This window comes from Anastrepha ludens, chromosome X (assembly GCF_028408465.1).
Source record: "Anastrepha ludens isolate Willacy chromosome X, idAnaLude1.1, whole genome shotgun sequence".
Taxonomy (NCBI): Eukaryota; Metazoa; Arthropoda; class Insecta; order Diptera; family Tephritidae; genus Anastrepha; species Anastrepha ludens.
This window is the reverse complement of record NC_071503.1, coordinates 94,679,253-94,696,972: the sequence shown is the minus strand read 5'-3', so window position 1 is coordinate 94,696,972 and position 17,720 is coordinate 94,679,253. Positions and strand designations below refer to the sequence as shown.

The 17,720-nt window shown below is 41.8% G+C and overlaps 1 protein-coding gene across 1 annotated transcript; it reads right to left on the bottom strand.

Annotated features, from left to right (window-relative positions):
• Positions 1-5,395: 5,395 nt before the first annotated feature.
• LOC128869163 (uncharacterized) lies at positions 5,396-14,426 on the bottom strand. The gene is made up of 2 exons (XM_054111654.1): positions 5,854-14,426; positions 5,396-5,794 (listed from the first exon to the last, which is right to left on the bottom strand). The coding sequence occupies exon 1, from the start codon at positions 14,424-14,426 to the stop codon at positions 11,496-11,498; it is 2,931 nt and encodes a 976-aa protein (XP_053967629.1). The 3' UTR covers positions 5,396-5,794; positions 5,854-11,495.
• Positions 14,427-17,720: the final 3,294 nt, after the last annotated feature.

Here is a 17,720-nt window from a genome sequence, read left to right as displayed (position 1 = left end):
TGGCTGTGCTGTACTGTAATAGTGTGTAGCCCTAATCCCGGAGGTGCCTAAAGTGCAGGGGGGTGCAAGTGGTGCAGTTTGATGAACAGGTGTAGATGCGTGTCGATCTGGCGCGGTGTCGGCAGTAGGCGTTTCGGTGCCAATTGTCACAGCATGGCCAGTTTTGTCAGCCTCATCTAATAAACCCTCGACTGCGCTTATTGTATCAGCATCCGCGTTTCCCCGTGGCGATGCAGCTTTAGAAACATCCTCCATTTTTACAGCTTATTAAACGAAAATATCTTTAAAGTCAATTTTTTCAGAATGTTGACGACAGCAGTTTGACGCGGCTAAATTCCCTTTTAGCAAGCCCTGGTGCAGTACATAAGACTCCGTTTGTTTAGAAAGGCTGAAAACTTTATTTAACGATCAATAAGTTTACAATTAATAAGTGAAAATATTGTATGTGGCTTACAATTGTTTTTATGCGCGTCCATGCGCTTTCGTCAACGTCTAGAATCGAAAAGAAAGCATGGTTCTCTTTGACAGCTGTTGATTGGCGAATGAGAAAAACATAGAGGTGAGAAAATGCGAAATGGGTTGCCAAAGTAACCTTTCGCAACAACTGTGTTAATTAATTTAGTTTAATTTTAATTACTTTATTATTTTTTGTGATACGCTTAATATCATTGTTTTTAAGTTTAAATGAGTTGTATGTTTTTATTTTCAAAATTATTTCTCAACTTAAAATTACAGTAAAAAATACTGCAGTTTTACAATGAACCTTCTACTAAACATCCCTGCATACGAACTTCGTTTTTATTTCAGGTGTATGGCAACACCAACTTTTCGCTAAATTAGAGAACTTTAACATTAAATTACTTAACAACTATAAGCCTCCGGCAGGTTCGGTTTTCAGTTTTAAGATGGGGATACACCCCTCTACCGCCCCCCCTTTTAACCTTTTCTTTCAAAGCGATATACATTATACTAAAGTTTTCCCAAAAAAAAAAATAATAATGAAAGAAACATCTGTAATTAATTGTTTTCGTTTCAATGATTTTTTCCGGATTTTATATATGAAAAGTAATTTAAAAATATAAAATTCTTCGAAATATTACACAAGTTCAAATATATCCAATATAAAATGTATTTTTTTTATATTTATTTATTTTGGAAATTTAAATTTCCCGCCTATTCAAGTTCTGACTATCAAAAAGGCGAATTTTCATGTGTTTTATAAAATTTCGAAACTACCGCCAATATTATCAATACCGCGGTTATCACGATATTTTTTCAACGTCAATTTTCTTATAATTTTGCAACATGTCAGGTAAACACCCCACTTTACACCCTGACTTAGAGAATTTCAATATCTTTGAATCTTTTCATAAACTGATTAGCAGTGAAGATAAAGCTATTTCTTTTTTGGAAGAAATAACCTTAATACCTTCACGTAATTCACCACCACCAACATGTTGTGGGCTCCCAATGTCCGTAGAAAAGTCCTCTGAAAAAAAACTTGGTTGGATATGGAGATGTTCATCAAAAGGTTCAAAGAAGAAAGGATCTAAGTCATGTCGTAAGATAGTAAATCCGAGTATTGGTACCTTTTTTGATAGTACTAGCTGTCGCATTTTTCTTCGAGAAGTCCTCGCAATGATCATTTGTGTGGTCATCGAGATGAAAATCAGTGATGTGTACAAGAACTTACTGTCTTGGCGTCAATCGAATGATGACTCCCAAATCAGTTGGCACAAATTGTTGAAAAAAAGTATTAAATGCCGTAGAACACCAAAACTTCTTCATCAATATATGAGTTTATATTGGTACAGGAATAATGTTTTAAACAAATTTGGTGATAAAGGTTTCCGAATCATGCAATTCCTTTTAGACATCAAAAAAGTGTATCCAGGAACTGTGGACGGCGAATTAAAAGATGGATTGACTTTGAAAGAAATCGATCCTCCTACATTACAACCAGAAGTTGAAGTTTTGCTTCCCCCAGCAAAACGGCTTCGCCTGAAAACTAATGTAGAAGAAGACCATGATGAAGATATTGATGCAACATTTGAATTAGACTCATTCTGAGACATTGCCAGATGATTTTTATTTAAGTCTGAGAACAGTTTTAACACGCGTCAAACGAGTTAAGAATTTTTCATTGGATTCATGGAAAATATTTTTATTCTTCATTACAACAATGATAAACTAGTCGTCTTTTTTCCCCATCCATATCGTAAAGAAAGATAATACAATAATCGATGATAAAACACATTAATCGATGATAAAACACATCGATCGATGATAAAACACGATGATTGCAAGAGAATTTGGTTGAAGACACGAATATATTTAGTTTTTAACAGAGCAGTTGAAAAGGTATGATTAAAAAATATTAACCATGAACAATATAAAAAAAAAATAATTACTAATTGAAAACTAGCAGATCTCGATCATCCTCATCTTAATTTCAAAATGGCACCCCGCGGAGGCATTTTTACCGCTTTAACGCCTTCTCCAGCGGACATAACGGGAGCGATTGAAAAAAATACAAGCAGCGATTGCAGCAAAAACGCTGGTATGTATTCTTGCTTCATGATTCAATTATTATTATTATTGAATCATGTTCTTGCTTGATTTTAATATGATGGCTTTGTGATACCACATATGTAACATGTTTGTTGAGAAAAAAATTGATTGAAAGTTTTAGGCAATACTGCTGTTTCCGTGGCGCCGCAATCTTATGGCGGATTCTTATAGAACTCGGCTGGAGTTTAGAATAATGTATATTGGGCAATTTTTGGCAAACTATTATGTCTTTATTAATGAAACTTGGTGGAGATGTTAGTGAGGTGTTAAGGAACACTCTTTATAACTCCAAACTAGTTCTACGCAAAAATACGGTGGATTGCGTAGCCGGAGTTGGACTGATGAGGGTAATTTTTTTGAAGCGCGGCCAAATTAATTTAATTTAATTTTAATTACTTTATTATTTTTTGTGATACGCTTAATATCATTGTTTTTAAGTTTAAATGAGTTGTATGTTTTTATTTTCAAAATTATTTCTCAACTTAAAATTACAGTAAAAAATACTGCAGTTTTACAATGAACCTTCTACTAAACATCCCTGCATACGAACTTCGTTTTTATTTCAGGTGTATGGCAACACCAACTTTTCGCTAAATTAGAGAACTTTAACAATAAATTACTTAAAAACTATAAGCCTCCGGCAGGTTCGGTTTTCAGTTTTAAGATGGGGATACACCCCTCTATCCCCCCCTTTTAACCTTTTTTTCAAAGCGATATACATTATACTAAAGTTTTCCCAAAAAAAAAATAATAATGAAAGAAACATCTGTAATTAATTGTTTTCGTTTCAATGATTTTTTCCGGATTTTATAAATGAAAAGTAATTTAAAAATATAAAATTCTTCGAAATATTACACAAGTTCAAAAATATCCAATATAAAATGTCTTTTTTTTATATTTATTTATTTTGGAAATTTAAATTTCCCGCCTATTCAAGTTCTGACTATCAAAAAGGCGAATTTTCATGTGTTTTATAAAATTTCGAAACTACCGCCAGTATTATCAATACCGCGGTTATCACGATATTTTTTCAACGTCAATTTTCTTATTTATAATTTTGCAACATGTCAGGTAAACACCCCACTTTACACCCTGACTTAGAGAATTTCAATATCTTTGAATCTTTTCATAAACTGATTAGCAGTGAAGATAAAGCTATTTCTTTTTTAGAAGAAATAACCTTAATACCTTCACGTAATTCACCACCACCAACATGTTGTGGGCTCCCAATGTCCGTAGAAAAGTCCTCTGAAAAAAAACTTGGTTGGATATGGAGATGTTCATCAAAAGGTTCAAAGAAGAAAGGATCTAAGTCATGTCGTAAGATAGTAAATCCGAGTATTGGTATCTTTTTTGATAGTACTAGCTGTCGCATTTTCTTTCGAGAAGTCCTCGCAATGATCATTTGTGTGGTCATCGAGATGAAAATCAGTGATGTGTACGAGAACTTACTGTCTTGGCGTCAATCGAATGATGACTCCCAAATCAGTTGGCACACAATTGTCGATTACTTCAGCTATTGTCGTAAAATAGCTGAAGTCATATCATCACACACTGATGTTGTACTCGGAGGCGAAGGTAAAACGGTCCAGATTGATGAAACGTTTCTAACAAAACGAAAATACAATCGAGGTCGTATTACCGAGCAAATGACAATAACTGTCCTCGGTTTATATTGCAAGGAAGATAAATCTGGTATTTTCTTTAAAGTAAATGCGAAGAGCAAAAAGGAATTATGGCCGTATATCCAAAACTATGTTGATCACAATACTTCTAAGCTATGTACAGATAGTGCAAAACAGAATCAAGGAATTGAGCAAATGTTTTCTTCCTCAACTGTTCATTTGCAGACAAACCATAGCAAAGGAGAATTTGTGAACAAATCTGATAAGACAAATACGATCAATGATTTGGAGAACCGAAACAAATTGTTGGAAAAAAGTATTAAATGCCGTAGAACACCAAAACTTCTTCATCAATATATGAGTTTATATTGGTACAGGAATAATGTTTTAAACAAATTTGGTGATAAAGGTTTCCGAATCATGCAATTCCTTTTAGACATCAAAAAAGTGTATCCAGGAACTGTGGACGGCGAATTAAAAGATGGATTGACTTTGAAAGAAATCGATCATCCTACATTGCAACCAGAAGTTGAAGTTTTGCTTCCCCCAGCAAAACGGCCTCGCCTGAAAACTAATGTAGAAGAAGACGATGATGAAGATATTGATGCAACATTTGAATTAGACTCATTCTGAGACATTGCCAGATGATTTTTATTGAAGTCTGAGAACAGTTTTAACACGCGTCAAACGAGTTGAGAATTTTTCATTGGATTCATGGAAAATATTTTTATTCTTCAATGCAACAGTGATAAACTAGTCGTCTTTTTTCCCCATCTATATCGTAAAGAAAGATAATACAATAATCGATGATAAAACACGATGATTGCAAGAGAATTTGGTTGAAGACACGAATATATTTAGTTTTTAACAGAGCAGTTGAAAAGGTATGATTAAAAAATATTAACTATGAGCAATATAAAAAAAATAATTAGTAATTGAAAACTAGCAGATCTCGATCATCCTCATCTTAATTTCAAAATGGCACCCCGCGGAGGCATTTTTACCGCTTTAACGCCTTCTCCAGCGGACATAACGGGAGCGATTGAAAAAATACAAGCAGCGATTGCAGCAAAAACGCTGGTATGTATTCTTGCTTCATGATTCAATTATTATTATTATTGAATCATGTTCTTGCTTGATTTTAATATGATGGCTTGTGATACCACATATGTAACATGTTTGTCGAGAAAAAAATTTATTGAAAGTTTTAGGCAATACTGCTGTTTCCGTGGCGCCGCAATCTTATGGCGGATTCTTATAGAACTCGGCTGGAATTTAGAATAATGTATATTGGGCAATTTTTGGCAAACTATTATGTCTTTATTAATGAAACTTGGTGGAGATGTTAGTGAGGTGTTAAGGAACACTATTTATAACTACAAACTAGTTCTACGCAAAAATACGGTGGATTGCGTAGCATATCCGGAGTTGGACTGATGAGGGTAATTTTTTTGAAGCGCGGCCAAAGGCCGCCCACGCGATAAGGAATTCTACGCAAAAATACTGTTGTTGACGACGGCAGTTTGACGCGGCTAAATTCCCTTTTAGCAAGCCCTGGTGCAGTACATAAGACTCAGTTTGTTTAGAAAGGCTGAAATCTTTATTTAACGATCAATAAGTTTACAATTAATAAGTGAAAATATTGTATGTGTCTTACAATTGTTTTTATGCGCGTCCATGCGCTTTCGTCAACGTCTAGAATCGAAAAGAAAGCATGGTTCTCTTTGACAGCTGTTGATTGGCGAATGAGAAAAACAGAGAGGTGAGAAAATGCGAAATGGGTTGCCAAAGTAACCTTTCGCAACACCCCCCTTCGTAAATCTTATGCGGTTTTATGCAAGACGTTTACCCCACGTTTTTCAACCTCGACGTCCAATTTCGCCAACTTTACTATCGGTCGTGTACATAATCCATTTACTGTCTTGACTACTGCGCTACGAGTTTGGCCATCTTTACCAAAATTCATATCTATTACTACTCCTTTCGGCCACGAATTTCTCTTGGAGTTTTCATCTACGATGACCACCACGTCGTTCAATTTGATTGGGTTTGCTGGTGGCTGATACCACTTTGCACGTCTGGTAAGACAGGGGAGATACTCCTTAACCCAGCGTCTCCAAAATTAGTCAGCCAACTGGCTAGAAATTTTAAAGTTTTGCCGTAGAGCCGATCCAGAGTTGGTATTATCTGTTAGTTCTCGAATACCACTAGAGTGTCCCGTCAGAAAGTGGTTTGGCGTAAGAGCTTCATCTTCAGCTGAATCAAGCGGCACGTACGTCAGTTGCCTTGAATTTAAAATGTTTTCGATGTCGGCTAGAACGGCTCTTAACACCTCCTCTCGCATACCAGAATCTGGTAGAATGTCCATTAGAATCGATTTCGTAGAACGTATCATGCGCTCCCATGACCCTCCCATATGTGGTGAAGCGGGGGGAATAAAAATCCATTCAATTTCAGGGTATTTCCTTTCTATATCATCCGACGATATTCTTTCAATTTCTTTTACTAGAAGTACACTAGCACCGCGAAAATTGGTGCCGTTGTCCGATATAATTCGTTTCGGTACTCCACGGCGACTCACAAATTGTTTAAAAATCAGCAAAAACGACTCGGTAGATAAAGTAGGTGAGATTTCAATGTGAACTGCGCGGGTGGTAAGGCATGTGAATAAAGCACCCCACCGCTTTTCACGCCTGCGGCCAATTACAACGTCCATTGGTCCGAAATAGTCAACCCCTGTAAAGGTGGACGGCCTGGTAATAGGTGACACACGTTCCATTGGCAGATCTCCCATTTGAGGAGGTTGTGGAGAAGCCCTACGGTTCCGGCAGGTTTGACATTTTGCAGCACATTCTTTTACCAGCCTTCTTACATTCCCATGGCAGCCGGTTCTACGTTACCGGAATGACTCGGGTTTTTCTTCCCGACCAAGGGCTGCCGCCCCAGTACACTAGCCCTGTCTAGTGTATCGTATATCACCCCACCCCTTACGTCACAGGAGCAAACTCTCGCAGCAATCCTGCTCCAAATACTTCTCCTCAGGGCTGGAGTCGAATCCAACCCTGGGCCAGAAGTATTCTACTGCTGCGTCTGCCATAAACGGCTTCACCCGAACTCCACTTCGGTTAGGTGCAATAAGTGCAACGGGTGGAGCCACCTTAAGACCTGTTCAGGCCTTAAGTCGCACAGGGAGTGATCCACACGGTATGTGGCCACGTGTTGCTCCCGCCAACAGGCGTCTGATGCCTCCACGGCTACTACACCCCCTGATAGGCCGGCACTACCAACCGCCACCACAACCCATACCTCCACGGTGAGGAGCCTATCGGAGCAACACAACTCTCCTTCAACCCCTTCCATCCCTTCCTGCTCCAACCCCAGTGCGGGGACAAACCAGCAGCTCCTGGTTCCCCGTACCGTCTGTTCCGTGTGTCAGACCGCAATACCTCGGAATCTGGTATCAGTCCAATGCAATTCCTGCAGTGGCTGGTGCCATTTTCGGAGATGTTCCGGCCTGCGCACCACCCGTGAGTGGACAACTGCCTACGTTGCCTCCTGCTGCAGAGCTCTGCACCCACTACCGCCCCCGGAGGCGCGGCCGCCCACCACCATCAGGCCGCAACAACCACAGTGGATTGCGCAGCAGGTGCAACGTAGACAACCCCACGCGTCCCTCACCCCCCGGATTACACAGACCTCACCGAGAAGCTTCAAACTTCTCCAGTTTAACTGTAACGGACTTACGAGTAAGGTCGACGAGATAGTTGACTTTATGAGCCGGCACAGTATTAAAATAGCTGCGGTCCAAGAAACAAAGTTGCACGCCAGGTCATCTCTGATCACCAGGGATGGCTACAACGTGCACAGACGCGATCGCGAGCGAGACAATGGTGGTGGCCTAGCGTTTATAGTCCACCACACAGTGCAGTATCGTCTCATCGATGAAGGAATCGACCGCAGGGACAGCACCTTAGAATGTCAAGGCATAGCTGTCCGGTCAGGCGATTCCGAGCTCGAAATATTTAACGTGTATATACCCCCTGTCACCTGCTGCCCGGCAGCATATCACCCTGATATAGGTGCGCTCATCAGAGGTGAAACCCGATTGGTTGTAGGTGACTTTAATGCGCATCACGATCTTTGGCCTTCAAGCCTGCCAAATGATCGTAGGGGACAGCAATTGGCAGAGCTGATAGACGACTCGACATTCAGCACTGTGAACGACGACGCCCCCACCAGGGGGCGCGGGTCTGATAAATAGCATAACGTGGCGACCTATGCTATCGCTTGCATCAGACCACTTGCCCATTATCGTCTCGATTGAGAGACCTGCCGACTTCGTTTCCGCGAATCACCGGTCCTATTTTAACTTTAAAAATGCTAATTGGGCCGGCTTCACGGAATTCACCGAGGACACCTTCGCCGCTCTTCCCATCCCCACTGATGAGCGCGTGGGCGAACGCGCATTCCGCAAGGTGCTCACAGCTGCTGCGGCTCGCTTCATCCCAGCTGGAAGTTATAAGGACATCCGTCCTCATTTCCCAGCAGAAGCAGCCAGTTTAGCGAACGAGCGTGACCACCTACGCCAGGCCGATCCCGGGGATCCCCGCATAAGGGATCTCAATTTGGAGATCCGGCAACTGTTAAATCAACATAAGCGGACTAAATGGGTTGAGCACCTGAAGACTTGTAACCTCACCTCCGGTGTGAGTAAGCTCTGGTCCACCGTTAGGTCCCTGTCGAACCCGACGAAACACAACGACAAGATGGCTATCACCTTCAACGGTTGTACTTCGTCGGTCCCGAAGAGATGCGCGAGCTATTTTAGCCGGCTGTTCATACTGCATCCTTCGGATTAAACGCGCTGATGCTGAAGCATCTGGGACCCCTGGGAGTAGGATACCTCACAAGGGTCTTCAATTTGTCCCTGGCCACTCTCATCATCCCTGACAAGTGGAAAGCAGGGAGAGTGGTCCCACTCCTGAAACCTGGGAAACCCGCCAACCAAGGGGAGTCTTATCGGCCGATAACTCTCCTTTCCCCAGTAGTGAAGACACTTGAAGCCCTCCTACTCCCTCTCTACACGACACACCTGGCCCCAGCCCCACATCAGCACGGATTCCGACGAGTGCACAGCACCACCACTGCACTCACCGCCATAAACGCCCAGATAAATCGCGGGCTTAACCAAAACCCCCCCTGCGAGAGGACTGTCCTAGTAGCGTTGGACCTGAAGAAGGCTTTCGATACAGTCATCCATTCCACGCTACTAGATGATGTTTATCAGTCGACACTCCCGCCAGGGCTGAAGAGTGATTTTTCGAGATCAAATATCAAAGCAGAGGAAGATTAAGCAAGGCGTACCGAAGGGTGGTGTCCTTTCACCCTTGCTTTTTAACTTCTACATCTCGAAACTCCCCCAACCACCAGCGGGAGTTTCCCTGATCTCATACGCTGACGATTGCACGATAATGGCGTCGGGCAATGACATCGATGGCCTGTGTTCCAAAGTGAACAACTACCTCACCGACCTTTCTCGCTTTTTCACTGCGAGGAATCTCCAACTTTCCCCCACCAAGTCCATGGCGACCCTTTTCACCACCTGGACAAAGGAGGTCAAGCTGTCCCTTGAGGTAAAAGTCGACGACACACCAATTCCGACTGTAAATAACCCCAAAATTTTGGGTGTAACCTTCGACAGCTTGCTCTCCTTCTCTGCGCATACAACCGCAATTGCCACTAAAGTCCAAAATCGCAACAAGGTCCTCAAATCGCTGGCCGGCAGCACTTGGGGCAAAGACAAAGAACTGTTGCTTTCGACATTTAAGGCAATTGGCCGGCCGGTTCTAAACTATGCTGCGCCTGTCTGGTCGCCTGGAACTAGTGATTCGCAGTGGACAAAGCTTCAGACATGTCAAAATACCGCCATTCGGACAGCGACCGGGTGCCTCCTGATGTCACCCATCCAACATCTACACAACGAGGCACAAATGCTCCCAGTTGCGGAGCACAACAAATTGCTCAGCAAGCAGTTCCTGCTGGGGTGTTACCGCAGGTTTCACCCCTGCAGACACCTGCTTGAGCCTGAGCCGCCTCCCAGGAACGTCAGGAGACACCTCCTTGACTACGCTGACGAACTCCAGGACAAAACTGACCCAACCTACTGGACCGGACAGTATTTAGACAGTCAATAAACGACATTCACCGGGAGACCGTTACCACCTTCATGAACTCCCGTCCTGTGAATGCCGTAATCGGAGTCCAACCACCACCTATCGCAGATGAAGAGCTCCAGCTTCCCCGTGAGACTCGTGTAACATTGGCACAATTACGTTCTGGATATTGTAGCAGGTTAAACTCCTACTTATCCAGAATTGACCCCGACATACCAAACACATGTCCGGCATGTGAAGGTACCCCGCACGACACTAACCACCTCTTCACATGCCCCCTCAAACCGACTCATCTAACCCCCCTCTCCCTCTGGACCCAACCTGTCGAAACAGCATGTTTCCTGGGCCTACCCTTAGATGAGCTAGACGAAGACGACCGATGATATACTTACACTGACAGGGCTAACTATGCTGTTAAAACAACAACAACCAGCCTTCTAAAGGCGGAGATGCAGAACCTTTGCCTCTTCTCGTTGACGACGATCTCGTTGTGATGGTGGTGAAATTTCCTGTGATAGAAGTCGACGAGTAGTCGCGTTACGTCGTGCTTGCGTGGCAGGATTATTGGACGCTTGACATTAATGGCAACACCCTCAGCAGCATCAATTCTACCTTTTACTCGCAGCAGGCCAATCTGGTCTACGTATGGGGAGAACTTGAAAAGAAAAGATTTTCGATTAATTTCCTCACCATTACGCAGACGACAGATCTCTTCATGGAACACCTCGCTTTGACAATTAAGCATAATTGCAAGCTCTGCTGTCTCTATGTTGTCTGGGTTGAGTAGCTTTTGAAGAAACTGAGAACGTGGCTTTCCCTTCGTAACCAATCGTAGAAAACGTTAAACAAATCGATGCGCACTGCGAAGCTTCTCCCATGTACTAAATCTTGTTAGCGAAATCCATATGCTGTAGAACCTCAACGGTGTCTTCGTCATCATCTGGAAATTGTATAATTGGCCAGCTTGACTCTCGTTCTAGTAGGAATTTAGGCCCACTGAACCAGCGTTGGTTGTCGTCGAATTCTCGGTTGCTGCTCCATTTAGTGCCATCGTCCGCAATATTCTCACCAGATGGCAGCCACCTCCATTCCCTAATAGCAGAACTCTCGAGGATCTCTCCGATTCTCAGCGCCACGAATTGATGGTATTTTCTTGTGCTCGCAGCCAAAACAACACATTTTTGGAGTCTGTCCAGAATACTCTGCGATTTACTGTAATGGACAGTTCATAGCTAAGAACATTTGCCAGCCTAAGTCCCAAAACAGCAGCTAACAGCTCCAGCCTGGGTATGGAAGTGGGCTTCAATGGCGCAACGCGAGTTTTCGAAGCCAAAAGTGAACAAGATATTTGCGAACCTACTTCTGACCGGATGTAGGCCACCGCAGCGTAGGCTTTTATGCTTGCATCTACAAAAATGTGCAACTGATTATTTTGGTTTTCGCTGGCAAGTGAAATGCAACGGGGAATTCTTATGCCGTTGATCGCAGGAACGCGTTTTACCCAACGAAACCATTTGCAACGTTCTTCTTCTTTAATCGGTTCATCCCAACCTACTCCGGAGCGCCAGACATCTTGTAAAATAATTTTTGCCTGTACAATGACAAAACCGAGCAAACCCATAGGATCGAAAATCGTCATTATTGTGCGCAAAATTTGTCGCTTCGACACGATCGTATTTTCATTAAAAACTTCCTTTGGAAAATTTTCAATGTATGTTAACTCATCCGAAACTGGCAGCCACCACATCCCTAGTACCTTTTCTATAACGGCTTCTGGCTCTTCAAAACATTTGGCGGCTGGAACGTCGTCAGCATCTAATGAAAATAGTACGTGTTTGGAATTAGATTTCCAGTTTCTCATTTGGAATCCGCCCTCCTGATGAACCCAACGAACTTTAGTTGCTAGACAAGCCAATTCATTTTCAGAGTCTGCACTCTGATGCCAATCGTCAACAAATGTGTTACTAACGATGGCCCGTTCGGCGTCGGGATGAAGATCAGCAAATCGGTGAGCGTTACGATTTTTTATGTAGTTCGCCAAGGAAGGCGAGCACGAAGCGCCGAATGTCATAACCCTCATCACGTAGATATCATAGTCGCGAGACGAGCCATCGTTTCGCCAAAGAAATTTTTGCGCCACTTGATCTTCTTTTATAATTTTAATCTGGTGGAACATTTCGCGTATATCTCCACAAACTGCGAAACGTCGTTCGCGAAATCGGAGCAGTACCCACAATAGAGACTTAAGTAGATCGGGCCCTTTCAGCAACATATCATTGAGCCCGACACCCTTTACCCTTGCTGCAGCATCCCAAACCAATCGAGTTTTCTTTTTATTGGCATTGAGAACAGTAAATATAGGGAGATACCAAGACCTAGCGCTATATTTTATTTCGTTTTTGTTCAACTTAGATACGTACCCTTTTTTCTCATAATCATGTATTTTGTTTATAAGAAATTGACGAATTGACGAATCACGCTTCATTTTACTTTCTAAGCACGAGAGTCGCCGGATTGCCATAGGCAGCGAATCGGGAAGCTCGACAGCTTCGTGCTTCCAAAGTAACCCGGTTTCCCATCTCTTTTCAGCGGAGATAAAGCGCGTGGTCTTTTCCATGATTTGAAGAGCGCGTTCATCATCTTTAGATATCAACGGCTTAATTGGTGCATATGATCCGATGGCATCAATAGAAAAATATGTTTTCAGTTGCTGGTCCATACGATCATCTCTGGTTGTATCACATTCGCAGGTATGCAATATTCTCGGTTGTTCAGCGCAGTTAGTTTTATCGCGCCCATATACACTCCATCCTAGTCGGCACTTTGCGGCAATAAGGTCGGATCCCCTATCTTCTCTTATTTCGATAGGGATTCCTATTTTAGCGTTGTCCAAACCTATCAAAATTCGCGCTCTTGCTTTATTATAGGGTCGAATCGGCAGACCCTTAATGTGTGCGTGCTTACTAATCGTAGAGCTGAACAGCGACTGCTGAGGAAGTAGTAGATTAGCAACGGTTCGAACGTTTCGAAGCCTGTATTTTTGAGAGGGTAATGTAATCGGTGAAACGTAAAGATTGACAAATTTGGAATTTGCCTCATTTTGAGTAATTTCTCCCGTCCAACGCAAGCATAACGATTCAACTGGCCCATCTAAATCAAGCTCGTTCGCCAATTGAGACTCAATTAGCGTACAGGAGGCTACTTCGTCGATAAGTGCGAATGTACGTATTGCTTTGGTACCGCTATGTAAAATAACCTCCACATACCTGAAAAGCGCCCTTTGCGTTTCTTTATCAGCATCTGTGCCCAACTCGTGGTATAATGTTGCTTGTTGTCGTTTTCCAATCGTCAACGAAGTTCCATTGTGAAGCAGTGGATGGTGAGCCATTCTACAATCATCTACGCCACAGCACCTTTTCGAATTACATCGACGAATGAAATGACTTTTGAAGCAACGTAAACAGAGTTTATTTTCCCGTACAAATTTCCATCTGTCACTTTGCGATAGGGCACGAAACTCATAGCAATCGGACAGCGTATGGCTCGCACCGCATTTCAGGCAATTTATCGACTTTACACTCTGCTCGTTATTTTTCGCAACCACATCGTGAATCATTATTCTGCCCTTTAGTGATTCGCGATTTCCCTTTTTTGCTTCGACGTTGCTATTACACGATGATATCGCTGATGTCTGGATGGAAGTGACCTGGCGAGCGCACATGGCTAGACCGAAAAGCCAATCATCGAATGCAGCAATGTCAGCGCGTCTCAGGGACATACATTGCTGGCCCCAACTCAACCTTTGGTTACATGGCAGTTTAGCTACCAGCTCGTTTAATGGCACTGGATCATTTAGATAATCGTTTAGACCGACCGCCTGCATTGTAGCGCGATAATTTTGTACCGCTAATGAAAGTGTTACTAAGGTTTCTAATTTGTCTGGCTTTACAGATGGTTCCTCCCTTAACCTACGCAGCATTACTTGGTGAATTACTTCTGGTCTACCATACAACATGCGGAGTGTATTAATGGTCATTCCAACCGTAGACGGCACCATAAGCCTACCACGAACTGCCTCTAATGCTTGGCCCTTCAAGCATTTCTGCAACCTAATAAGGTTTTCTTGGTCCGTTAATCCGTATGGTAGACTGCTCGTAGTTAGTAATAAATACGGGACAGTCTTCAGGCCTACCTGTAAAGGTTGGCAGATCTTTCGAAAGCACTTGACGACTAGCTATATGTGTCGCAGTCAAGTTTAGGTCGGCTGTCGTAGAGTAACTGTACGGATTAGTAACGGTCGGATACCCTCCATAAGGCATATTTAAGTTAGGGTTAACATTTGGGTGTGAAAATCCTGAAGCAACCGATGTTGGCAAACTGTGCAAATTGTGCATTGAGGTATATGCAGAAAAGGGTTGAGATGAAGACATAGCCGAGACTGTATTGCTGTTTGAGGTTAAGTTGGGCAGCATGGTCGTCATGCCGTTCGTAGTCGAAGTATAAGGAAATGGCATCACGTTAGCAAGGTTAGGGACGACATTGAACGTGGTCGATGGAATGTGTGTTCCCGTTATACCTGCAGTTTGGTTGCATTGCAGTTCTATAGGTTGTGGAACGCCACATGCGTATGGCTGTGCTGTACTGTAATAGTGTGTAGCCCTAATCCCGGAGGTGCCTAAAGTGCAGGGGGGTGCAAGTGGTGCAGTTTGATGAACAGGTGTAGATGCGTGTCGATCTGGCGCGGTGTCGGCAGTAGGCGTTTCGGTGCCAATTGTCACAGCATGGCCAGTTTTGTCAGCCTCATCTAATAAACCCTCGACTGCGCTTATTGTATCAGCATCCGCGTTTCCCCGTGGCGATGCAGCTTTAGAAACATCCTCCATTTTTACAGCTTATTAAACGAAAATATCTTTAAAGTCAATTTTTTTAGAATGTTGACGACGGCAGTTTGACGCGGCTAAATTCCCTTTTAGCAAGCCCTGGTGCAGTACATAAGACTCCGTTTGTTTAGAAAGGCTGAAAACTTTATTTAACGATCAATAAGTTTACAATTAATAAGTGAAAATATTGTATGTGGCTTACAATTGTTTTTATGCGCGTCCATGCGCTTTCGTCAACGTCTAGAATCGAAAAGAAAGCATGGTTCTCTTTGACAGCTGTTGATTGGCGAATGAGAAAAACATAGAGGTGAGAAAATGCGAAATGGGTTGCCAAAGTAACCTTTCGCAACAACTGTGTTAATTAATTTAATTTAATTTTAATTACTTTATTATTTTTTGTGATACGCTTAATATCATTGTTTTTAAGTTTAAATGAGTTGTATGTTTTTATTTTCAAAATTATTTCTCAACTTAAAATTACAGTAAAAAATACTGCAGTTTTACAATGAACCTTCTACTAAACATCCCTGCATACGAACTTCGTTTTTATTTCAGGTGTATGGCAACACCAACTTTTCGCTAAATTAGAGAACTTTAACATTAAATTACTTAACAACTATAAGCCTCCGGCAGGTTCGGTTTTCAGTTTTAAGATGGGGATACACCCCTCTACCGCCCCCCCTTTTAACCTTTTCTTTCAAAGCGATATACATTATACTAAAGTTTTCCCAAAAAAAAAAATAATAATGAAAGAAACATCTGTAATTAATTGTTTTCGTTTCAATGATTTTTTCCGGATTTTATATATGAAAAGTAATTTAAAAATATAAAATTCTTCGAAATATTACACAAGTTCAAAAATATCCAATATAAAATGTATTTTTTTTATATTTATTTATTTTGGAAATTTAAATTTCCCGCCTATTCAAGTTCTGACTATCAAAAAGGCGAATTTTCATGTGTTTTATAAAATTTCGAAACTACCGCCAATATTATCAATACCGCGGTTATCACGATATTTTTTCAACGTCAATTTTCTTATAATTTTGCAACATGTCAGGTAAACACCCCACTTTACACCCTGACTTAGAGAATTTCAATATCTTTGAATCTTTTCATAAACTGATTAGCAGTGAAGATAAAGCTATTTCTTTTTTGGAAGAAATAGCCTTAATACCTTCACGTAATTCACCACCACCAACATGTTGTGGGCTCCCAATGTCCGTGGAAAAGTCCTCTGAAAAGAAACTTGGTTGGATATGGAGATGTTCATCAAAAGGTTCAAAGAAGAAAGGATCTAAGTCATGTCGTAAGATAGTAAATCCGAGTATTGGTACCTTTTTTGATAGTACTAGCTGTCGCATTTTTCATCGAGAAGTCCTCGCAATGATCATTTGTGTGGTCATCGAGATGAAAATCAGTGATGTGTACGAGAACTTACTGTCTTGGCGTCAATCGAATGATGACTCCCAAATCAGTTGGCACACAATTGTCGATTACTTCAGCTATTGTCGTGAAATAGCTGAAGTCATATCATCACACACTGATGTTGTAATCGGAGGCGAAGGTAAAACGGTCCAGATTGATGAAACGTTTCTAACAAAACGAAAATACAATCGCTACAATATACAATTTATTCTTCATTACAACAATGATAAACTAGTCGTCTTGTTTCCCCATCCATATCGTAAAGAAAGATAATAAAGCGTTTTTCAGTAAGAGCGCTTCAACTTTTTTTTTGAATAAAATACAAACGGTTTGACTTTTTTAACTAATTTTTTTTTATTATCGAGTTTGAACATATACATTTAAGTATGAAATTCGATTTCTTTTGCATGACCACGAAGTCACGTTTTACGAAGTCCAATCGTTGAACCTCATTTTCGACAACTCCTTTGCATAAATCGGCCGAAATTCCAGCAATTTCGTGTTCAATATTGGCTCTGAGCTCACAAATCGTCGCCGGCTTGTTACTGTAGACCAATGACTTCACATAACCCCAAAGAAAATAGTTTAGAGGCGTCAAATCACACGAGCGCGGCGGCCATTCGACCGGTCCATTTCTGGAAATAATGCGCTCATCAAACTTACTCTTCAACAAATCAATGGTAGCGTGTGCTGTGTGGCTTGTGGCCCGGTCCTGTTGAAACCACATGTCGTCTAAGTCCATACCATTCAATTGCGGCCAAAAATAATCGTTTATCATGTCACAGTATCGATTTCCATTCACAGTAAAGTGGCGATCGTTCTCGTTAATGAAAAAATATGGGCCAATTACGCCGCCGGCATGTAAACCGCACCAAACAGTGATTTTTTCGGGATGCAACGGTGCCTCATGAATCACGTGTGGATTGCTTTCTGCCCAGCAACGCATATTTTGCTTGTTGACAAAGCCATCGAGCCAAAAGTGAGCTTCATCACTGAAGATGATTTTTTGGAAAATTTATAAATTTTCATAAAAAATTTGCACG

Excerpts from the sequence above, each read along its gene's own strand:
- LOC128869163 (XM_054111654.1), bottom strand. The coding sequence starts at position 14,426 with ATGGTGCCGTCTACGGTTGGAATGACCATTAATACACTCCGCATGTTG.